This window comes from Sebastes fasciatus, chromosome 3 (assembly GCF_043250625.1).
Source record: "Sebastes fasciatus isolate fSebFas1 chromosome 3, fSebFas1.pri, whole genome shotgun sequence".
NCBI lineage: Eukaryota > Metazoa > Chordata > Actinopteri > Perciformes > Sebastidae > Sebastes > Sebastes fasciatus.
In genome coordinates this window covers 42631464-42656222 of record NC_133797.1, presented here as the reverse complement: position 1 = coordinate 42656222, position 24759 = coordinate 42631464, and the positions used below count along the sequence as shown (strand labels likewise).

Sequence of the window (24759 nt, the reverse complement as noted above, 5' to 3'; positions counted from 1 at the left end):
CCTGTGCTATGACCCTCCTGTCCTATGACCCTCCTGTCCTATGACCCTCCTGTCCTATGACCATCCTGTCCTATGACCCTCCTGTCCTATGACCATCCCGTCCTATGACCCTCCCGTCCTATGACCCTCCCGTCCTATGACCCTCCTGTCCTATGACCATCCTGTGCTATGACCCTCCTGTCCTATGACCCTCCTGTCCTATGACCATCCTGTCCTATGAACCTCCTGTCCTATGACCCTCCTGTCCTATGACCCTACTGTCCTATGACCCTCCTGTCCTATGACCATCCTGTGCTATGACCCTCCTGTCCTATGACCCTCCTGTCCTATGACCATCCTGTGCTATGACCCTCCTGTCCTATGACCCTCCTGTCCTATGACCCTCCTGTCCTATGACCATCCTGTCCTATGACCCTCCTGTCCTATGACCATCCCGTCCTATGACCCTCCCGTCCTATGACCCTCCTGTCCTATGACCCTCCTGTCCTATGACCCTCCTGCTGGAGGTGAACCCTGGATGAGGTTGTGTGATTGAGGGGACGTTGTAGGACAGCAGCAGAGAGTCAGAGATGATAAAGAAAGAGAAACTAAATGTTTATTTGTAGTTTATTTGATCATTATTCAGATACTTGAGTTTTTGTCTCATGGAGCTCCATGTGGAAACATTTCTATTTTAAAAACAGACCGCTGCTCTGTATAATCCCTCCTCATGGGTTTTTATAATACTTTATAATAAATAAAGACACAAATAAACCTGTGTATTTATTGTGTATTTATTATTGCAGAATTAAACTCCACTAAATCTATAAATCAACTCTCAATATAGAAGTTTATTTCAACTTGTAATTGTCTTCAGAGGCAGACCTCCTGTCTGTTTGACTCAGGTTGATTTCACCTGGAGACCTGTGGAGCCTCACATGGAGCTCTGCTCGGTAAGCCTCTTAGGGATCAGGAGCCCAGCAGATGGAGAGCAGAATGCAGTCAGGAGCTCCTGCTGAGCGGAGAGACCCGACGGACAACATCAACTAATCGTCTCCTTCTCTTAGAGAAGCAGAGCCATGCTTCCTCAGGACGTCGGGCAGCAGAAGCCACGCCGTGTGTCGGAACCGATGCTCGGGCCGGACGGTCCTCCGGTTCTGGCTGCGGTTCCGGTTCGGCGCTTCAAGACCCGGGACTTCCCTCTGAGCGTGAAGGTGAAGCGCCGGCGCTCCGGATCCGCACCTGAGCGCCGGGTGAACTGCGTCCTGGTCGGAGACGGAGCGGTGGGCAAGACCAGCCTCATCGTCAGCTACACCACCAACGGATACCCCACGGAATATGTTCCAACAGCCTTTGACAACTTCACCGGTAAAGTCTGGGGCTCGTTTTGAGCTTTACGAACACCTGAGAGTGAACTTGTTCTTCTTTAGTCGGTTACCAGTTCTCCGTGTTAAAGCCTGTAGACTGTTTGTGTTGCCTTCTTTTAACACAGACATACTGTGTGTGCTTTCTGTGTCCTCTCAGTGATGGTTGTGGTTGACGGGAAACCAGTGAGACTGCAGCTCTGTGACATGGCTGGACAGGTGAGCTCCACCTTCTCTCTCTCTCTCTCTCTCTGTCTCTCACAGTGTGAATATGATCAGAAGTACATCATCTAACATACCTGAACAGCTGTAGAACAGGTGCATAGTCTCCCTCCTTGGAGGTCTAACCACTCTCTTCTGTCTTTCTTCATGTGTTTCTCGTCCTGATGTGGAAAACGGTAGAAATGGGGTCTGGTTGATGGATCAATCAATGTGAGTCATCTGTGATCAATAATCAGTGTTACTCTGCAGTTCTTGGTGTGTGTGTGTTGGTTGCCCCCTGCTGGACTGACATCCTTTAAGACCCCTTTAGTTTAAGTCCCCCCCCCAAAGCTTACATCGCCCCCTGCAGGAATATTGATGAATCTATGACCCCTCTGTCACCCTGCTCTCCATCGCCCTCTTTTGGTTTCTTTTTTGATCAATTTGTTATTGGTATTTAAGCAAAATTATATAGGGTGGGGTTACAAATTGATAGATCACCAATAGAGTAATATATATATATATATAATCAAATGTAAATGTGTTGTATTAATCAATACAAAATTGGCAAGCAGCTTACAGAAAAAAGAAAACAAAAACCCCCCAAAACAAACAAACAAACAGGAAGAAGAAAAATAACAAACAACAACAAAAAGTCATTTAAATAAAAACTTCTGCGCCTCCCTCCCCCAAATCCCTCCCTTTTGGTTCCCTCCCATCCCTCCCACCCTAGACCTTCGGGACACGGAGAACAACTATATGAAGGATTTAATTGTAGTGATTGCTTGTTTCCAATGTGATATATTTTCTCTTTTTGCCAAGTGCATGTTGGCAGCCCAGTGTTCCATACCTGCTATATCTAAGAAGTCAAGAAGCCATCTTTGTATATTGACAGAATGTGGAGCTTTCCATCTGCAAGCTATTAGTCGCTTTGCAGCTGTAAGGCCGGCTAACCAGAGACGTCTCTGCTTAACACAGAGTTCCAGGTTGGAGCTGTCATTAAGTAACAGGACTTCAGCTGAATAAGGAATTGTATTTGACAAATCTGGACAAACCTATTTTGGTTTCTTATCCACCATCCAACCTGTCCTATCTCTCATCATCTGAAAATAAACCAGATTTAGTGCCTTTTGAAACAGAAAGTCAAACAAATCCAGTCTGTCTTTTATGATGAAGTCAAGTTAAAGGGACATTTTATCTAGATCTCTCTCCAGAAACAGCGTCCCTGTTAGTCTGTATAATCCACACACCTCGCTGTCAGTTTTTATAGGGACTATTTCTTTGGAAGAAAGTAGATTTACCGAGAAACAGTATCCAGAAATCTCAGAAAGCTCAGAGATTAACCTGGGCAGATTAAACCAAAACCATCTGCCAACATACCGGAGGAAGTAACTGAAGTTTGGGTGAATCGGCCATTAAACATGTTTTAAAGGGAAGTATCATGTTCATGCTGATTTTCAGGTTGTATTTGTGGTTTCTACTAGAACATGTTAACATGCTTTAATGTTCTAAACCACCTATCAGGAGCTTCTCTTTTATCATCTGAAAATAAATCTGATGAACGAGCTTTAGTGCCTTTTCAAACCTAAAGTGAAAATAAATCCACACCTAGTGTGTCTTTTGTATGATGAAGTCAAGTTAAAGGGTCTATTTATGTGCAGCGTCCCTGTTAGTCTGTATAATCCACACACCTCGCTGTCAACAGCTTTTATAGGGACTGTTTCTTTGGAAGAAAGTAGATTTACCGAGAAACAGTATCAGAGATTAACCTGGGCAGATTAAACCAAAACCATCTGCCAACATACCAACGTTGGTAGGTGAGACATTTGGGTGAATCAGGCATTAAATCATGTTATCATGTTCATGTTCCAGGTTCATACTTGTATTTTGGGTGTATTTTGCAAGCAGAGAACCAGGGACCAATCAGGTGCATTCAGTGATAGGGTCCGTCACCGCTTGAACGTCCGGTTGAGCGGAGCAGCGCGGTCCGTGACCTGGTGGACATTTAACATTGTAGACATGACCACTGAGCCACACCGTCACAGACTGACCGTACACGGTCCAGACATGTACTCGCTTTGGACCGAGTCTTTGTTAGATGAACACACAGATTAGGGAGGTCAGACAGTATTGAGAGACACGTTGTTGGTTTTGGTCTTGTCGTGGGTGAAGATCTAGAATAGAGCCAGTCTCCTCCTGTGAGTGACTCAGTTTATTCTGTGTTTCTGACTTTGCCTCTTGAAGGACGAGCTGGAGCGCCTCCGACCTCTGTGCTACAAGAACGCCGATGTCTTCCTCCTCTGCTACAGCGTGGTCCGCCCCGGCTCCTTCCGCAACCTGATCCAAAGGTGGGTTCCCGAGATCCGTCAGCACTGCCCCGGAGCGCCCCTGGTCCTCGTTGGCACCCAGCTGGACCTGAGGGAGGACGTCCAGGTGCTGATTCACCTGGCACAGAACCAGCAGCGCCCGGTGGGCACCGAGGAGGGCCGGCAGCTCGCCCAGGAGCTCGGCGTGGTGGGCTTCGCCGAGTGCTCGGCGCTGACCCAGAAGAACCTGAAGGACGCTTTTGATTCGGCCATCTTGGCCAGCATCCAGCAGACGGACAGCTGTAGCGTCCAGCAGCAGAGGATGACTCTGAGGAAGAAGACGCCCGATAAGATCAAGAGCCTCTCGGAGATCTGGTGGAGGAAGATCAACTGTCTGGTGGGAGAGCAGAGCTGTGACTTCAAGTGAACAGCTGCACAACTACTAACCTGGGTCACATGTTTGCAAACCCTTTCTAGATCTGGTTAGTTTCAGCCTGCTGGCAGACGGTGCCAGATGGGGGGGGGGATTAGCACCACACGGGACAACACAACAAGTTCCACAAAGAGCTCACAAATGCAGGTTTGTGACTCACAAGGTGCCACTTCAAATCCCCGACTGACAGTGAAAGTGTGGGTGGGGACGTCCACTGGTTTTCCACGTGAAGATCACTCTACTTGAATGGAGGAGCACTATGCAGGAACACTACGCAGGAGCACTATGCAGGAGCACTACGCAAGAGCACTACGCAGGAGCACTACGCAGGAGCACTACGCAGCCGGTGAAAACAGCTGGGAAACGTCTTCTGTGGCTCTGGAGAAGCTTTCAAAGACTGACAGCTGCTCACTTGTGTAAAGCTTTAAGTGTATAGCAGAAAGCCTCGGTTACAAACTGGGAGGGTAGAGTTTGAAAGCAGTGGGCATAGAGAGGCAAAGCCCCGGCCATCCGGTGGACCACCAACAAATATGAACGGTAGTCAACGGAGAGAGATAAATAATCTTTTGATCCCGTATATTGTTATCTTGATAGCGACGCTCTGATTACTGTAAAAAGAGGAGGAAGAAGGAGCTGACGTCGGGGAGTCGGCTGCTCTGCTTCAGCTGAGAGAGAGTCTGTGGACGACCACAACTTCTGACAGGTCAGAAATTCATCCGACTGTCTGGCGGCCGGTCGGGAGGAGTTAATCGGTCCTCGGTCCCCCCCCCCCGTATGCTGCACGGCAAACGACGCCCGACGAAGCTGAAATTCGGTCCGACTCTAAAATGAGTCACACGGCTCAAGGTTTGGGCCGGAGACGGGCTGAAATCGTACAGAGTACGTCCAGCTCTCCAGGTCTGATCCTTCTTTCTCTTCCCGGCTGATGAACAGACCAGGAGTCTCTGATAAAACACATCAGGTCAGATAACGGTTCATCTATACGTGGAACAGAGCTACGTTAGCTGTTGTACAAGATGACAGATGTAGTTCACTGAGCGGTTTCACACTAAACTTAATGATACGACGACAAACTGAGACTTTCTGGACTTTATAAATGATCTTTTAAACTGACTGTGTGATTCATGGAGCAACTCAAACGGGATCAGAACATTATTTGTCTCTCTCTGTTGACTACCGTTCATATTTATATATTATTATTATTTATATAATAAGGTCACATGGTGGTCCACCGGAGGGGGCGGGACTTCGCCTCTCTATACACCAGGCAGGAAGGTCCTAACAGGAGATGCTATTGAGTTGCTTTACACATGAAATGAACTTTGCACTGCCGACCAGCTGAAACAGCTGAAGCAGCTGAAACAGCTGAAACAGCTGCTAGAAGACGTTTTCATCCTCTAATATTTTCTACTTTTTGCTTCCTTTTCTCCCTTATTTCTGCTGTCTTGGCTTTTTTAACATGTGTTTGGATTTCCATCAGGAGCTCTCTTGTGATTTTAGGATTTTATGTGAGAAAACCACAGGGAACTTATTAGGGGTTTCTGTGTTTGCTACCTGACCTGAAGAGGATAACTCCACCCATCTGAGGCTCCCAGGAGGCTAAAACAAACCCCACAGACCTCCTCAGACCCAGGTCGGACTGTCCAACAGACTGATGAGCTAAACCTCGTGTTGTTTATCACTTTACACCCCGACATACAAGAACTTTGTTGGACTCTTAGTTTGTAGTTACTATTTCTATATTTATTCATTGTTATTTTCATTGCCGTCACTGATCATGGAATATGCTCAGAAGCCTTGATTAAAGTTTATAACAACTTCATCCATCCATCATCTTCCTCTTATCCGGGGCCGGGTCTCGGGGGCAGCAGGCTTAGCAGGGAATCCAGACGTCCCTCTCTCCAGCAACGTTTTCCAGCTCCTCCTGGGGGACGCTGAGGCGTTCCCAGACCAGACCAGATATAGAATCTCTCCAGTGTGTTCTGGGTCTACCCCGGGGCCTCTTACCAGTTAACTGTACTCGGAAAACCTCCAAAGGGAGGCATCCTGATCAGATGTTGAACCATCTCAGCTGGTCCCTTAAGAGGTGAAGGAGCAGCGGCTCTACTCCCAGCTCCTTCCAGATGACTGAGCTCCTCACCCTCTCTCTCTCAGACTGAGCTCCTCACCCTCTCTCTCAGACTGAGCTCCTCACCCTCTCTCTCTAAGACTGAGCTCCTCACCCTCTCTCTCTAAGACTGAGCTCCTCACCCTCTCTCTCAGACTGAGCTCCTCACCCTCTCTCTCAGACTGAGCTCCTCACCCTCTCTCTCAGACTGAGCTCCTCACCCTCTCTCTCAGACTGAGCTCCTCACCCTCTCTCTCTAAGACTGAGCTCCTCACCCTCTCTCTAAGACTGAGCTCCTCACCCTCTCTCTCAGACTGAGCTCCTCACCCTCTCTCTCAGACTGAGCTCCTCACCCTCTCTCTCAGACTGAGCTCCTCACCCTCTCTCTCTCAGACTGAGCTCCTCACCCTCTCTCTCTAAGACTGAGCTCCTCACCCTCTCTCTCTAAGACTGAGCTCCTCACCCTCTCTCTCTCAGACTGAGCTCCTCACCCTCTCTCTCTCAGACGGAGCTCCTCATCCTGTCTCTAAGACTGAGCGCCTCACTACCCAAAGCTCATGACCAGAGGTGAGGGTTGGGAAGTAGATGGACCGGTAAATCGAGAGCTTTGCCTTCCAGCTCAACTCCTTCTGAACCACAACAGCCCGGTACAGCGCCTGAATGCTGCTTGCACCGCACCGCACCGCCTGTCCATCTCCCGCTCCATTTTAGGGTGTTTTCACATCTAGTCCTTTTAAAATGAACCAAACTCAGTCCTCTTAAAGTGGACCAACAGGACTCGCTTCTTTCTGCGTTTACATTGTCATTGTCATTTGAAAGAGGATTCAGTTCTCTTTCTGTTCACTCCATAGTTTCACTGGAGCTCAGACCCACATACTGTAGTCCTGATGAAATAAATTCATTAGGCCCATAAACGTCTGAGTGGTGTTTATGGAAAATGCAGCGCTTCGTTGCCACCGGTGTTTTACGGTGTTTTAGGATGTCCTGCCTGTGCAATCAATGGAGCATTTGGGAGCAGGACTGATACAGACAGGAAGGTTTCTCTATCCTCAAGCGGTGGTCGTAAAATGTACACATCTCTATTTTATATTGTCTTAACTGTAAAATCATCTCCTTCAAACAACCCTTTTTACTCAAGCTTCTTGCAAAATCCAAAACATTTTCTCGGATTGACGGGACGCCATTAGTCTCCAGCCTCGGCGGTACATACGGTACCTGTGGTACCTGCGGTACCGTAGAAAAATTAATACCGTCAAGACTTCCGAATCTTTACATCGACTTGGTACCGAAGTATCGGTTCTCGTGGCATCCCTGAAGCAAACCTGGAGCGCTTTGTGTTCACAATGTACAGGTTAAGTGAACCGCAACGTGGACTTGAAGCGAATCAAACTCTGACCACCTCCCGAGGTTCTATGCAAACACTGGAGCAGCATTCACCTGCTTCTTCACTTCAGTCCCACAACTTCTGCTCTTGATCCTGCAGACAGAAACAGGACATGCTGGAGAGTTAATAGGGATCAAGTGGCGCTGATTGTCTCATCAGCTCTCTGATCCTCCTGACCAACTGACGCAGCCCGGCCACACTTACATGGACTTGTGTGCATAAAGAAATGCATCTTTACCTCAGATACAGTTTTGGAGTGAGGCAGTCAGAGGCAGAGCGTCTCCTGGGTTTTTTTCCTGTAATCTCTGTGTCAGCAGAATGTCACCACTTCCCTGGTCTTTCCTCTCTGATTCAGAGCGGCTCCTCCGGTCCTCTAATAGGAGCAGACAGGACCACCTGGACCGGATTAGACCAGCATATGGAGCCTGATTCTCTCCCCACGGACGCCTCACACCTTGAAAAGGAAGGAGATTCCTCCACCTTCAAGGGTTTATCTTATGTGCAACCTGTAAGTAAAGAAATGTCTAGAACTTCATGAACTGAGGTAACAAATAACGAGAATCAGAATCAGAAGTAATGTATTAATCCCCAGGGGGAAATTGGGACGTTACAGTTTATATCTTATATATATAAGCATATCAAATATAAGAAAAATGTAAATTAAGTACATAATGCTACAATATATAACACAATATATGTAGAGTAATAAATAATAAAAATAAGAAATGAAAAATATACGAAATATATACAAATATGTGCATACAATATATAACCACAGTGTAAATAAGTAAATACAAATAAAAAAGCTGAGAAGTGGGATCTACTGAGTGTGTTAAATATAAATGCCAAAATAGTATAAAAAAAGAATATGAATATTTCTTGAAATGTACAGTATGCAGTATTAATGACACAGCTGAATTATTAAAGACAGTTAAAGGTCCCATGTTGTAAAAAGGGAGATTTCCATGTTGTTGTTTTTTATTATAAAGCAGATTTAAGTGCTATATAAATACTGTGAAAGTATTTAATAATCACATCCAAATAAAGTCATAAATTGTATTTATTAGGCATAGAGTGTTTTAATTTAACACTTATGAAACAGTCCTCATGTTAACTTAGGAGAAGTTGAACAGGTGAGCTCACTTAACGTGGCCTAAATCCTCCGGCTGGCAGAGACACAAGCAGCAGGTGTGGTTACGTCTCTGAGCATCTGGCTCCTGCTGATGATCACCTCAGGACCTCAGAACCTTCTGACTGAACACACTGTGACCATTACCTGCAAACACGCTGTATAGTGTGATGAGCATGGAATATCAAGTATTTATTGTGAGATGTTGACACACATGCACACATAGTGTTACTTGCCGACTTTCTCGCTAGAATTAAAAAAAGGAACACCTAAAAGATGTTTAGTTAGTCGACGGTTAGTTTGTTTGTGTTATCGTGTGACTTTGGTGAATCTGAACTAACCCTTTAAAACACCAAAGTCGGTAGGTAATGCACCTACTATGGATAATTAGCTAATACAACCCCACCTCAAAACACCCAGACTATCCCTTTAACTGGTGAACCATGTGCAGGAGTACGGTTGGATAGAGGCTACTTAATTTATTGAATGATAGGTTCACAATTTTTCAAATCTGTCTTAAAACAATAGTCAGGTGTCCATAGGTTTCGCTCTCTACAGTTATTCCACCTGTTCATACTAGCCATTAAAAATACCATTCTGATGAGCTTTCAGTGGAAGTGATGGGGATAAAATTCACAGTCCTCGTATTGTGTTTATATGAATGTAATAATATGAGACTTCCAAAGTTACAGTCTCCTTAGAATGACATTTGCTCTTTCCATGAAGTGTTGAGCTGCAGTGGAAGATAGAGACAGAGATTTAGTCCGCTGATAAAGTTTGTTTGTGAGCTTGCTTTTGTGTTCTGTTGGATTATTGTCCCATGAAGACAAATTAGTGTCAGCTTCATTTCATCAAACAGTTGCTGTTTTAGGTTGAGCACATAGACTGTTTGCATTACAGAGAGAAAGTTTATTACACTGTGACAAGTTTTAAAGTGAGACATAAATCAGAGCAAACCTAAATTTTATTTGCAGTCATTACTGATGAACAAAAAATTCGGAATAATAAACACAAAAAGAGTTTAAAGCTGTACATGCTGTGAAATATTTTTGCAAGTCTGTTTAGACTTTCTCCGCCGATGTTATAATAATAAAAATAACTTTATTTATATAGCACTTTTCTAAAACGAGTTACAAAGTGTTTTACAAAGACATAAAAAGCAAGAGAAATGAACAGGTAGTAATATAAAAATAGAGTTGATACAGTAAAAATGACAAGCAAGGTATGAAGTACTGAAACAAAGTAACAACAAGTAGAATAATAGCAGAGGAATAACCGATTAAGAGAAAGCTATTTGGAAAAAGTGTGTTTTGAATTGAGCTTCGAAAGACGAAAAACTTGAAAAATGTGTTAAAGATATTAGAAAAGGTCTGTGGTGGGAGGTGGAGGACTGTAGGTAAACCGGGGTACCATTTACACTTTTCATTCACATAGTTTTTGTTTTTTTGTAAAGAAACACTATAGGTTACTGGTTGGTGCCACCGTTGTATTCGTTTTGAAGGTCTTTTTTAGATAACTTAGTCAGGTGTTCTTTTTGTGGTTTTGTATATGAGCTAACAATTAGTTAGGCCTAGTTTTATTTTCTTTATTTCTGTTTATTTGGCACAACCACATTGTTCCTGTAAATAAATCACCCTTTTTCTTTTTCCACCTCTACTTTGACTCCATTTTCATTTGATTGTCATGTTTTTGTCTCTTTACTTGTATCTATACAAAAGGGGACGTAACAAAATTGGGGGCTCGTCCGAGATATAATTTTCAATCAAAATTGGTGGATCATTGTAGTTATGGCATTAGATGGTGAACATGAGTTTTGATTTGCAGAATTCTATTGACAATCCTAGTTTTGAAAAAGTTGAATAATGCTGCAAGGATGATTTATTGTGTATTGCAGCACACTTTGATATTTCTGTAGGAAAATATGGTGTTAAAAAATAAATCAAAAATAAGTTATTGGAAAGACTGACTGAGTACAGAGACAGTAGTCTAAACGGGATGTAATGAAAGCATGGATTCTTAGGAGATAAAAAAAGACATAATAAATGATTGTGATAATTGTGATAAGGCGATCAATATTTCTTAAAAGCAAGTTTATAACATTGAAATCTAAAATAACATTTTGCATATCAAGTTAAATCCTAAACATATGTAAGATACCTGCACAGGTAAAAAAAAACAGCATTCTACTCAAATCTTCTGCTGCCTGCTGCTGAAAACTGAAAAACTTTCAGAGTTGAAGGTAAATATATCCACTTCAGCGTTGTACTTCTTTCTGTTTCCATCCAGCGCCTCAGATGTTCGCATACACAGGATCAGAGTCCAACTGATGGGGAGAGACGACGAGGTGAGAGTCAGAGGCCTCAGTAAGACTATTTACTTAAACTGCTCTTTGGTACAAAAGACATCTGCAGTAAATGTGGTTGGAAAATGTGTGAAGGTGATGTGTTATGTTACTAATGAAGTTATATATAAATGATCAGTAACACTTTATGATAACCATCATTTATAAATGGTTAATTGATAGTTAATTAAACTTAGTTAATAGTTATTTTACTGTTAAAAACAATTAAATTATAATCAATAATGTTTACTAATTATTAGTGATGCTATAATTTCTGTTGTTTTATCATTAGTTTGTGTAATAATAATCATCATCATCGTCATCATCATATATTATGCGATATAATAATAGTCATAATGCAAAATCATTAGTTTATGAATTCTATATTGTTTAATAGCTGATATGAGATGATATTGACGGTTTATTGTTGCACACATTATAATATTCGATATACTATATTAAATATTTGTTGATGATTACCAAATTATTTGTAAACTTTTAAGAAATTGTTTGTAAAACATCTATAAACATTAAATTTGATAGATGGACCAGAGATGGACCAGAAACCAATTATTAACCATTGATAAACTATTAACTATCTATCTAAATAATGTTTATAGATGCTTTACAGAGTATTTATTAACCATTTAACAAGATATTATAATCATCCGTTGTAACTTTATAATTGCTGTCCAAATAGTGTTTATAGATGTTTTACAAACAATTTCTTAAAAGTTTCCAAATAATTCTGTAATCATTAACAAATACTCATATATAAAACGTTTTAATGTGTGCAAGAATAAACTGTTAAATGATACTAATAATCAGTAAACATGTTGACACTTTATTTTACAGGTCCGCAAATTTCATGGTAATTAGGTGATAATTAGCAAAGCTATTTCTTTGGAATTACTGCCAAATTACTTCAATATTTACCTCCAAATTGATCAAAAATTACTTTATCATAAACATTATTTCATAATTATATGCTAAAACAGCATCTAATGGCTGCTCTTCATCAGAGGTGGAAAACCAATACTAATAGAAGACTCCATAATGTGACTGATTGTCTACACCGATGTAACCTGGTAGCTGATGTCATGATTCAGGAAGGTTTTTAAGACATTTAAAATAAGTTATTTGCTAATTATTATCTATTTATCAGCAGATGTGGAGATAAAGCAGATAAATTAACGTATTCTTTTCCTGGAAATATATTAAATAAATGACCATCTATTGGGAAATAGCGGAATATAATTAGCCTTAAATAATGTTTATAATAAAGTAATTTTTGATCAATTTTCAGGTAAATATTGGGGTAATTTGGCAGTAATTCTAAAAAAAATTCAAAGAGGTTATTTGCTAATTATCACCTAATTACCATGAAATGTGCAGACCTGTAAAATGAAGTGTTACCTTAATCATTATCAATTATCATTTCATTCTTTGTTAACAGTAAAATAATTATTAATTAAGTTCAATGAACTATCAGTTTACCATTTATAAATGATGGTTATTATAACGTGTTACCAAATTCTCTTCATAACCTCATATATTAACAACAAATCTTCAATATCTTTGGTAGAGTCTCTCACCTCCACAGTCTCTGCGGGTTCATTGGTGGAGTTCAGAGATTTCTTCTTCCTGGATTCAGTCACAAAACAAACAAATAAATAAATAAAGAATTAAAACTATGAATGTAAAAATTCAAAGTAAAAGATCAGTGATGATTAATTATTATAGTTTTACCTCAACCACAGAGAAAAAAGAAGCAGAGGAATCGGTATCACAACCACCAGAATCAACCTGGTGATCATTATTATCATTGTTGATTTATCTAGAAATGCAGATTAACAGTTATTAGATATACAGAACTTGATCTAACTAGAAGGCTTTGATTCATAAATCAGTTTTCCAGGTGAAACTGTCTGTTAATCAGCCAATTAGTGTCAGTGATTAGTCTACCTCTGTATATTACATACTACATCCTGTTTACATTCAGTTTTCCCATCTGAAATACTTTCAGCAACAAAATTACAAATTTACATTTACATTACTATTTTATATTTACTCATGTTCATATTTATTTTAACTGCACCGTTTTGTGCTTTTACATGTGCTTTCCCCTTTGATATATTTACATATTTAATGAGCATTGTTGAAGAAACCTGAGAGCAAAGATTTTCATAGCCAATGACCGCTTTCCTATAAAGAACCTTGACCTTTGAACCTTGACCCTAGTGTCATGGAAGAACTCACCGACTACAACAATCAGATATAAGGTGGAGTTACGACGTCCTCTGTTGTTCTGGGCTTCACAGTAGTAGCTCCCTCTGTCCTCAGAGCTGATGGAGGTGAGATGATAGATGCCTTCTGGTCCTTGAAGCAGTGTTTGGTTCTCCTTGTACCAGGTGTATCTAGCTGCTGGGTTAGCATCACTGCTACAGGTCAGAGTCACTGAACTGCCCTCCACTATCTCACCAGAGGGACTCACTGACACTGAGGGAAGCTTTGGACCATCTGGAGATGTATTAACAAATTATTATGAATAGTATTTAAATAAGAAGCAATGTGGCAGCATCTGAAACTGGAGGTCTGATGGTTTAGAGGCAAATCTGGTGCCCAATAGTGAACAACACTACTTTAATATTTATTGCTTAAAGGTTTCACTCACACTTCACGTCAATAGACATGTATCCAGATGTTCTCCCCAGCTGGTTCTCAGCTGTACAGTTATACTGTCCAGAGTCAGAGGACTGGATGGAGCTGAGGACGAGCTGATGTTGTTCACTGAGAGGTTTGAGGTTTCCATTCTCCTTGTACCAGGTGTATCTAGCTGCTGGGTTAGCATCACTGCTACAGGTCAGAGTCACTGAACTGCCCTCCTCTATCTCACCAGAGGGACTCACTGACATCGAGGGAAGCTTTGGACCATCTGGAGGAGATGTGTTAACAGAGATTATTCAGATAATCTCACAGACCATAAAATGCACACAATGGGATACACTAACTCACAGTAATGCACACATTGTGAACTCGGCACCCTGGTTCAAAGCTTCTGGAAAGATATAACTAAAGTCTCAGAATATTTAGCATGCCACATCCCACCATCTCCATCCATCTGCCCTCTTGGTGACCTGTCAGACTTAATAACACCAAGCAACACATCTTTACTTACGACGGAGTATTAGGGCCACATTGAGGGGAAAAAAAGTCGTAATATTACGAGGATAAAGTCATAACTTTACGAGAAAAGAAGTCATGTCCTCCTTCTCTAAAGAGTGAGTTTCCTCCATCAGGTCCGTGTGGTTCTTTCTTCAGAATAAACTCAGTTTCTTTAATAACAATCTGTTCCAGGTCCTGATCTTAATGATAATGTGCTGCTGATGAGCCAAAAGATGAAGGACTTGGTTATTAGTGAAACCGAAACTAAAGTAGAACTTCACAAGATGCTCCACGTTCCTCATTTTCACACTATTTACCCTCTAAAACAACACGTAACATTACTACTTTATAATATTATATCTTCATTCTCATAATATTATGACTTTATTCTCGTAATATTACAACTTGTTTCTCGTAGTATTATGACTTTATGTATTATAAATGTTAGATTTTTCTAAAAGTTACATATAGGACCTTTAAAAAAAAAGAAGGAGATCTTATTTTCTGTCTCTGTTCTGTTTGTCAGCTCATTGTTTCTGTCATTTTTAGGGCCCGAGCACGAATTTTCGTGCGAGGAAACCTATTGTTTTTCTAAGTATTATTATTAGGGCCCGAGCACAAGGAAACTTTTTGTTTTTCTAAGGATTATTGTTGTTATTATTATTTTTCTGCCCGGAGATTGCGTTTTTGAGGCCTTTCCCATTCCCAAAAAACTCCCAAAAACAAAAAGTGGAATATGCGTCAGAAGTGGCGCGAACTCCAATGTTCTGTAGTGACCCGGCTCGGGTGTCTCCAGGGGGCGAGATAGCGCCCCCTAATGTAGGCAGTTTTTCAGAGAAAGTTTCTTCGATCTTCACGAAATTCAAGTATGTCATAACTCACGCCCTCATACCCGGATTAAATATTTTGCAGATTTTTTTGGCGAACAGGAAGTCAGCCATGTTGGACTTCATGCGTGATTTTAAAATTTACGAACACATGTTTGAAGACTTTAGGATGCACAAAAAATTATGAAACTTTACACACACATCCAAACTAGTAATTACTTTATTTTAGTGGTGAAATTTTGCATGGGCGTGCCACGTTGGCTCTCTAGCGCCCCCTTATGTCTTTTAGATATGGAACATACCTTTAGGTACTCGGAAACGCATGAAACTTGGCAAAATGATTGACACCTGTGAACTTTATGTAAATGTACAGCCATTAGGTTCAGTGCATTTAGCCCGCTCTCTAGCGCCCCCTAACGCGTGGAAGGCCGTAGTTTGGTCAAAGTTGATCCTATATTCATGACATTTGGTATGCATATCCCACTTATCATTTGAAACATATTCCTCATCGGGTTTCATTAGCTCCGCCCACCCGGAAGTCGGCCATATTGGATTTTGTGCGTTTTTCATGTATTTTATGCATACTTTTACGAACTCCTCCTAGAGACTTCATCGGATTTGCATGAAATTTGGGTGGTATAACCCTGAATCTACTGTGATGCTAAATTGCGAAGGAAATTTTGATCGCTTGAACGGTGATGTCGTACGTGAATTTTGATTGTTCGCCAAGACACAGGAGGCTGTTGTTACTTGACTTTAACTAGTCCCATCTGCCCCAAACTACTCAAGCTGGATAATAGTCCAGGCCTGAAGACATATATGTGACATTAAAAGTGAAATTCATAGCGCCCCCTACAGGAAACAGGAAATTGTTGTAAATTGATTATACATTGTCCAATCTTCCCCAAATTTGGTATGCATATCCCACTCATTATTTGAAACATATTCCTAATTGGGTTTCATTAGCTCCGCCCTTCAGGAAGTCGGCCATATTGAATTTTGTGTTTTTCATGTCATTTATGCATACTTTTACGAACTCCTCCTAGATAATATATCAGATTCGCGTGAAATTTGGGTGGTATAATCCTGGATCTACTGTGATGCTAAATTGCGAAGGATTTGTTAATCGCTCGAACGGTGACGTCATACGTGAATTTTGAATGTTCGCCATGAGACAGGAGGCTGTTGTTACTTGACTTCACCTAGTCCCATCTTCCCCAAACTTCTCAAGCTGGATAAGAGGCCAGGCCTGAAGATATATACGTGCCACGACAGCGGGTACCCCGACGAGCGTGTTCCCCAGACGTGCCCATAAGGGCGAGGGCCCGTTCATCGCTGCTTGCAGCTTTAATTAGGGCCCGAGCACGAAAGTGCCAGGACCCCAACGGTGTCCTGGCATGAAAGTGCAAGGAAACCTATTGTTTTTCTAAGGATTATTATTTTTTCCGCGCGAAGATTGCCTTTTTGGGACCTTAGCCATCCCCAAAAACTCACCAAAAGTGGAATGTGCGTCAGAACTGGTGGGAAATTCAATGTTCTGGAGTGATTGGGCTCGGGTGTCACCAGCGGGCGAGATAGTGCCCCCTAATGTAGGCGGTTTTTCAGAGAAAGTTTCTTCCATCGTCACGAAATTCAAGTATGTCATTGCTCACATGCTCATACCCGGATTAAATATTTTTGAGATTTTTTTGGCAAACAGGAAGTCAGCGATCTTGGACTTCCTGCGTTTTTTTTTAATTTACGAACACATGTTTGAGGACTTTAGGATGCACAAAAAATTATGAAACTTTACACGCACATCCAAACTAGTATTTACTTTATTTTAGTAGTGAAATTTTGCTTTGGCGTGGCACGTTGGCTCTCTAGCGCCCCCTTATGTCTTTTATCCTTTGAACATGCCTTTGACGCCCTTGGGATACTCAAAAACTCATGAAAGTTGTCAAAAAGATGGACACCTGTGAACTTTACGTGAACGTACAGTTTTTGGGTTCAGCGTGTTTAGTGGGCTCTATAGCGCCCCCTAATGCGTAGAAGGCCGTAGTTTGGTCAAAGTTGATCCTATATTCATAAAATTTGGTAGGTACATCCTGCTCATTATTGCTAACATATTCGTCATCGGGTTTCATTAGCTCCGCCCACCGGGAAGTCGGCCATATTGGAATATGTGCGTTTTTCATGTATTTTATGCATACTTTTACGAACTCCTCCTAGAGAGTTTATCAGATCTGCGTCAAATTTGAGTGGTATAACCCTCAAACTACTGTGATGCTAAATAGCGAAGGAATTTTTGATCACTCGAACTGTGATATCATACGTCATGTGCGAAGACGCCATTTTGTCACTTTTTAGGTATGGAACTTTGCGATACTCCTCCTAGAGGATACAAGCGATCCATCTCAAAGTTGGGCAGCAGAATCTCAACACCTTCAGGATACTAAATTGCGAAGCTTTTGTGTTTTCGTGAAACGGCGTTCTTGTGGCGGCGCGGCGAATTTTGATGTTTCGCCATGACACAGGATGCTGTTGTAACTTGACTTTACCTAGTCCCATCTGCCCCAAACTTCACAAGCTGGATAAGAGTCCAGGCCTGAAGACATATATGTGGTATTATGAGTGAAAGTCATAGCGCCCCCTACAGGAAACAGGACATTTTTGTAAATTGACTACATTGTCCAATCTTCCCCAGATTTGGTATGCATATCCCACTCATTATTTGAAACATATTCCTAATTGGGTTTCATTAGCTCCGCCCACCTGGAAGTCGGCCATATTGGATTTTGTGCTTTTCATGTAATTTATGTATTTCATGCATACTTTTACAAACTACTCCTAGAGACGTCATCGGATTCGCGTGAAATTTGGGTGGTATAACCCTCAAACTATAGTGATGATAAATGGTGAAGGAATGTTTGATCGCTTGAACGGTGATGTCATACGTGAATTTCGAAAGTTCGCCTTAACACAGGAGGCTTTTGTTACTTGCCTTTACCTAGTCCCATCTGCCCCAAACTTCTCAAGCTTGATAATAGTCCTGGCCTGAAGACATATACATGCCACGACAGCGGGTACCCCGACGTGCGCGTTCCCCAGACGTGCCCATAAGGGTGAGGGCCCGTTCATCGCTGCTTGCAGCTTTAATTTATATTTGTGTTTTTACATATATGTGTCCATGTCTACTCTTGAACGTTTGTCGTTGTTGTCTGTTTATATGTTTATATGTCGTTAAGGTGGCTTATTCGCCCATGCTTTCTTTTTCTTTTTTTTTAAGTAATATGGTTTGACTAAGATTATGATTGATGGTATGATGATGGTATTATCACTTTTGGTAACATTGCAAATTTCATGGTAATTAGGTGATAATTAGCAAGTTACCTTTTTCAAATTTCTTTGGAATTACTGCCAAATTACCCCAATATTTACCTCAAAATGTATCGAAACTTACTTTATTATAAACATGATTTAATAATTATATTACGCTATTTCCCTATAGCTGGTAATTTATTAAATACATTTTTCAGGAAAAGAATACAAAGTTCATTGATCTGCTTTTTTTCCATGTCTGCTGATAAATAGATAATAATAAATGTCTTTAATAACCTCCCTGAATCATGACATCAGCTACCAGGTTACATCTGTGGAGACAATCAGTCACATTATGGTGATCAGAAGTGTCTTCTATTAGTTCTGGTTTTCCACCTCTGATGAAGAGCAGCCGCTTCTCAGCATGAGGGCCCTATTTTAACCATTAGATGATGTTTTAGCATATAATTATTAAATAATGTTTAGGACGTAATTTTTGATACATTTTGAGGTAAATATTTGGGTAATTTGGCAGTAAAAAAAGAGAAAAAATAAAAATAAAATAGAAAAAACAGATTATTCTACATTAAAGGTGTGTTACTCATATGGTATTTGAGTTATACAGTAAATTGTGAGTAGCATTTTAGACTTTGAAGGTTGTCTGACAAATGGATGAGTGACGGTCCTCTTTAAAGATAATAAACAGCTTAAATCAGCTTCAATAAAAGATTTACTGATCAGAACTATATTTCCTTCAGCTCTACTTGATTCACATTCACAGTCGTAATTCACAGAGATTTTAGGAGTTTTATGCAGTTTTGGGACAGTAAACTCACACACTGGAGGAGACGGGAAGTCCTCAGATCCTTTTACAGCACAGGAGTAGCTGTCTTCATAACTGAAGCCTGAATAAGAAGAAGATGTTTCTGCCTGAACTTCTTGTCCGTTCTTGTACCAGATGTATGAAGGATGATCAGGTAGAAGACAACTGCTGTGACACTCCAGCCAATTAGAAGACGATCCCTTCATCTGCACCGTGAGACCTGGACCTGTGAAGAAGGAACAGGAATGGTATTTTATTTAACTGTTAACATACACATACATGTAAATAAACACACTACACACTGATATTATTGTTTTCTAGATGTTGAACATTTGGAAATAATTAACATATGAATGAAAATGTTACCTGTGACAGACACAGTGACTCCAGGTTCACCAGTATATTTCCCATCTTGGTTTGTTATGAACCTGAACTTGTACTCAGCTGAGTCGCTCTTTCTCAGGTCTGTGATTGTCAGAGTGCAGGTCTTCTCATTACAACTGTTATTCACCCGTCCTGAATACTCTGAGTCTGTCATCAGATCCACACGTTCACCATCTTTCATTTTACTAAACCAGAATGTTTTCTCAACTCTAGTATCATTGTCTTTCCATCTGGATGGGTATGTGTAGCTGCAGCGTATGTTCACAGTCGATCCTTTTAAGGCACAGATCTCAGTAGGACTGTAAGTCACTCCCCAGCCATCCTGACCCTTTATCACTGTAACACAGAGCACATCAGGAACCACAATCAGACCCACAACAACATCAGAGAACAGACGTTCATTTGTAGTGAAGGTGCTTCAGTGTGTGAAGCTGCATTGCTCAAAACTATAGTCTCATGTTATCCCACGTTAAATCAGTGAGAGACTAAATCTTATAGTACCAACTTGTTTTGGGGGTTGGGGAGCGTGCGGGCATAACTCAGACTGCTTTACTGTAGTTTTATCTTAACTAGAACTGAGCTTAAGACTTATTCTAAGTCACGTTTTTCTTGTATTTTTACTTCTTTGTTGGGGACTCTGTAACGGCTGGTTTTAAAAATGGGTTTATACTGTAAATCAAGTTGTGATGTTTCTGCTTCATGCCAAAGTGAACAGAGGAATGGAGAAATGTGATTCACTGAGTTTTACATTAGAATTGTTGGGACTCACCATTTCAAGAGGGTGGCAAGAGACCACATGAACTCAGTTACATGATCCTTGACCCATGGACTCAGCTCATTTGATTGTTGTGATATTATTTGTAGTTAATATATTTGGGTAGCTGGCTTCGCCACATCTGATGTGTTTAGTTTATGCTTCACATAGACAAGGTTTTGCATGCAAACTAACCATCTTTTCTAACCCACTGCATTATCTGACACACATAAAGATCACATACAGAAACTGTGAATTAGTTTTAAACATACACATACACATACACATTCAGATAATCTCAACCCCCACATCACACCCCCCTTTGTCCTTCCTGAGCACACGTGCTCCGAAGAACAAAGAGGCCATGTGGTGACATCCTGGTGGCCATCTTTGATCCAGCCATCTTTGTAGTTTTACAGAGTCAGCCATATTGTCTGTAGGCCATGCAGACATCTTGAGACAAGTAGCCAGCCATCTTGTCTTTGTTTCTCTCTCTCCCCCTCTCACTCTCACTCTCACACACACACACACACACACACACACACACACACACACACACACACACACACACACACACACACACACACACACACATACACACACACACACACACACACACACACACACACACACACACACACACACACACATACACACACACACACACACACACACACACACACACACACACACACACACATACACACACACACACACACACACACACACACATGCTCACACACACACACACACATGCTCACACACACACACACACACACACACACACACACACACACACACACACACACACACACACACACACACACACACATGCTCACACACTTTGTTTGGTTTGTTTAGTTTAGTTATTTAGTTAGATTAATATTGTGTTTTAAACCTTTATTATCTTGTAAATTAATGTTTGTGGAATATACACGCTGGTCTCTTTAATGTTGTACAAGAGTGAATAATGCCAACCTCTGCTATGTCAAGAACTCCACAATATCCTTCAATCTTTACTATCTAGTTTGGTTATAGTTATTCATTTAATTATTAATCAAAGTTCCAAATTGATAGTTTAGTATATCTAATGAGACTTATCTATGAGACTACATTAATTTGCTTTCATTTTCTCTTTGTTTCAAAGAGTGGTGCCCCGAGGATGATTTAATATAAATTAAATCATATTATTAAATATAATTAATAATTATTTTGATAATTATTATTTACTTTTGATAGCCATTTTAATGTATTTTGAGCTTATGTACCAATGTAATTTGGTGCCCTGTTATTATTAACATATATTGATAATTTATTAATAATAATTGTATTAATATTGATAATTATCTTTAATATTTTCTAATAAGTAGACTAGCTCCTATCTCCGTCCCCAACAGAATTAATAATGCAGAGGAGCAGTCAAAGATGTTCACATGATCTCTGCAGTTAATGTCTATAAGTGCACTGAGGAAGGACATCATACTGAGGACGCAGAGAAGGAACAGCACATGTATTGAACCTTTTAACAAAGTGAACAAGATAACAAAGAGGAAGATTAGATATTAGAAGTGTGGTAGATGAAAAAAAAGAGTCTGCTTTGCTGGGTTGTTTTTGTGTCTGTGGTCAGGCTGCTGCTGCAGAGTGTGAATGGAAACTGTAGAGACATGCAGAACACTGAGCTGTGGGCAAATAGTGTGATAGATAGATAACACATTAATGACAGATTACTTTAAGCATCAGACTGGTAATGGTTTTCAAAAGTTGACACAAACACGCAGATCAGATTCATCATAATCATATATAGTGAACTACATTTTTGTTTTGCTCAAACCAAATAACCTGCAGCATTTGAAAGTGAATCTACAATTAACTGTTACACTCCTCTACCCATCATCATTAGCTTCTTCTGCAAAAATGGTTTCTGAGCAGTTTATGCAACAGAAGTGCTCAACATCCATTCACTGAAAAATGAAATTCTCTCCAAATGTCAAAAGTTTTCGATCCCAAATCACAGCATGTCTTCTTCTATGGTGTTCCTCAAGGTCTTGGTGTCTTAATGTGGTATTTTGGAGGATTATTGATCATTTTTATTAATTCTCCAGTGGTAAAAAACGGTTAAATTTAGCACCAAATCTGTGGAACAAATGGTATCAACCCCAAAAATTGCTGCAACAACTTATGAGACATAATAGAGCATGGAGATGACCATCATATACTTCTCTCATAATGTTCTAAACACTTATACACTTTCACTATTTTTATTAATTTGTATTTTATTTTGTATTTTATTAATTCATATTATGTTTATTATTACTACTACTACTACTACTACTACTACTACTACTACTACTACTACTAATAATAATAATAATAATAATAATAATAATAATAATAATAATAATAATAATTATTATTATTATTGATATTAATTAATATTAATTTTAATCTTTAATTAATTAATTAATTAGTGTTTATTTCTGATTCATGACTAGAACAACTTGACCCTCAGTGCTGAGCTGCATCTTAATTTAATCTTCAGGTTCTCAGCTTTCAGATGATGTTCACCACTTCTATGTGACATCTACTGTTGACCTGCTATCTCCCCCTAAAGAAGACAATGTGTGGGTCTCAGAGTTTTTATTCTTTATTTTATTCTACAGTATGTCAAGGACTTTGAAAAACATTATATACATCTGATGTATTTGTTTTTCTTTGTTAATGTACATACAGTCATTACTTCCTTTCACACAAACACAGCTTTACTGTATTTAATGGTGCACAATTCCTCAGATTATAGAGTTTGTAATGTCAAGGTTCAGTAAACAGAGATGCTGCAGGTGAAATCGTAGCTTTCGTTAATCGTTACATCGTCCTGTAAAAACTTCTATTTAGCGAAAGAGAAGTGAATGTCTGGTGTTGAAGGGATCACATCACATTGTATCACATCAACTCTTTTTCTTTACTTAAAAAACACCTTCCTGTATGAATGTAGATGTGCAGTACCTTGTACAGAGAGAAGGAAGACGATAAATCCACTCGCTGTTAAACTCATAGCTGCTCCTCACGTCTCTGTTAAACCAGCAGGTAGATCACAGATACTAGAAATACTCAGTAAGTCCCCTTAGACATGTCTACATTGAAATGGAGGAGGTGGTCATTGAAGACAGCTTGTGTGTTCTGTGGTTGGTACAAAAACTGGCCTGGCTTCCTTCCTCTTTACGTTATAAATATACAGTACATCATGGATACCTGTTTTGCAAATGATGCATCGACCCCAAAAAGGTTTAAAGGGGAACAACACCTAAATTAAGGATTCCAATATGTTATTTCCATGGCCTCGGAAAGTTCAATCAACATTTGTGAACAATGAACGGGAGACTGATTTTGTGGACCAACGAATGAGCTGAATTGTATTGTAGCGTTCTCAGCTCTGAAACAGAGAATGTGTATTATATACATATATATATATACATATATATATATATATATATATATATATATATATGTATATATATACCATATCCTCAGAACATTAGCCCGGGTGCAGGAACAAATAAAAGAAGGAAGGGTCATTATGTCACTACTCACATTGCTGCCGAGTCAGTATTATTCTACATGTATATGATTGTAATAGAGCATCTTTGTTTCCAATAACTAACCAACAAACCATCAAACTGATAATAAACTTAAATGTGCACCCATTCACATTTGTTTTGTAGTTTGTAGTTTCTCTGTTTCTCAGACACCTCAGCTAACAGAGTTGATGTTATACAACATTATAAACTCTATAAACTGACAATAACCTGATATGTTCAGGTGGAATTTCATTCATTCATTCTGTAATGTAAATGTAATATAACTTATTATTTTAATGGAGCTTCCTAGCAAAACGTATTTCCCACGTTTGTACCTGTACAACCGGCGTGACAATAAACATCTTGAATCTTGAATCTTGAATCTCACTGTGCAATATCATTTTCCACTTGTGCAATGTTGTTAATAGTCTGTTTATTGTCAATACTGTATAAACTGATCCTATTTTTATACTTCCTTCTATTCAAATGGTTCATATTTTCTTTAGCTCTTTTTTACTGTGTTAGCTGATGCATCTTGTTTTCTGTACTATCCTCTTTGCTGCTGTACACTGCACATCTCCCCACTGAGGGACTAATAAAGGAATATCTCATCTGATCTGATCTGATCTCTGCATTGCACCACTGCTACATCCTGTCTACTCTGTCTTCCATTTTTTCAGAATAAAA

At 40.1% G+C, this 24759-nt stretch overlaps 2 protein-coding genes across 3 annotated transcripts; one reads left to right on the top strand and one right to left on the bottom strand.

Moving 5' to 3' along the window:
• The first annotated feature begins 594 nt into the window (after positions 1–594).
• Positions 595–5091, top strand: LOC141765229 (rho-related GTP-binding protein RhoU-like). Of its 2 annotated transcripts, XM_074631306.1 has the most exons (4): positions 595–1347; positions 1504–1562; positions 1746–1775; positions 3789–5091. In XM_074631306.1, exons 1-4 carry the CDS (start codon positions 1059–1061, stop codon positions 4275–4277), a joined length of 867 nt encoding a protein of 288 aa, XP_074487407.1. In that variant the 5' UTR covers positions 595–1058; the 3' UTR covers positions 4278–5091. The 2 variants fall into 2 exon arrangements, with proteins under 2 accessions (XP_074487407.1, XP_074487408.1); XM_074631307.1 differs by lacking the exon at positions 1746–1775.
• Positions 5092–9169: 4078 nt separating this feature from the next.
• Positions 9170–23592, bottom strand: LOC141762952 (vascular cell adhesion protein 1-like). The gene is made up of 8 exons (XM_074627144.1): positions 23501–23592; positions 19726–20079; positions 19160–19585; positions 13919–14203; positions 13504–13764; positions 12994–13081; positions 12840–12888; positions 9170–11226 (listed from the first exon to the last, which is right to left on the bottom strand). The coding sequence occupies exons 1-8, from the start codon at positions 23547–23549 to the stop codon at positions 11194–11196; spliced, it is 1545 nt and encodes a 514-aa protein (XP_074483245.1). The 5' UTR covers positions 23550–23592; the 3' UTR covers positions 9170–11193.
• Positions 23593–24759: the final 1167 nt, after the last annotated feature.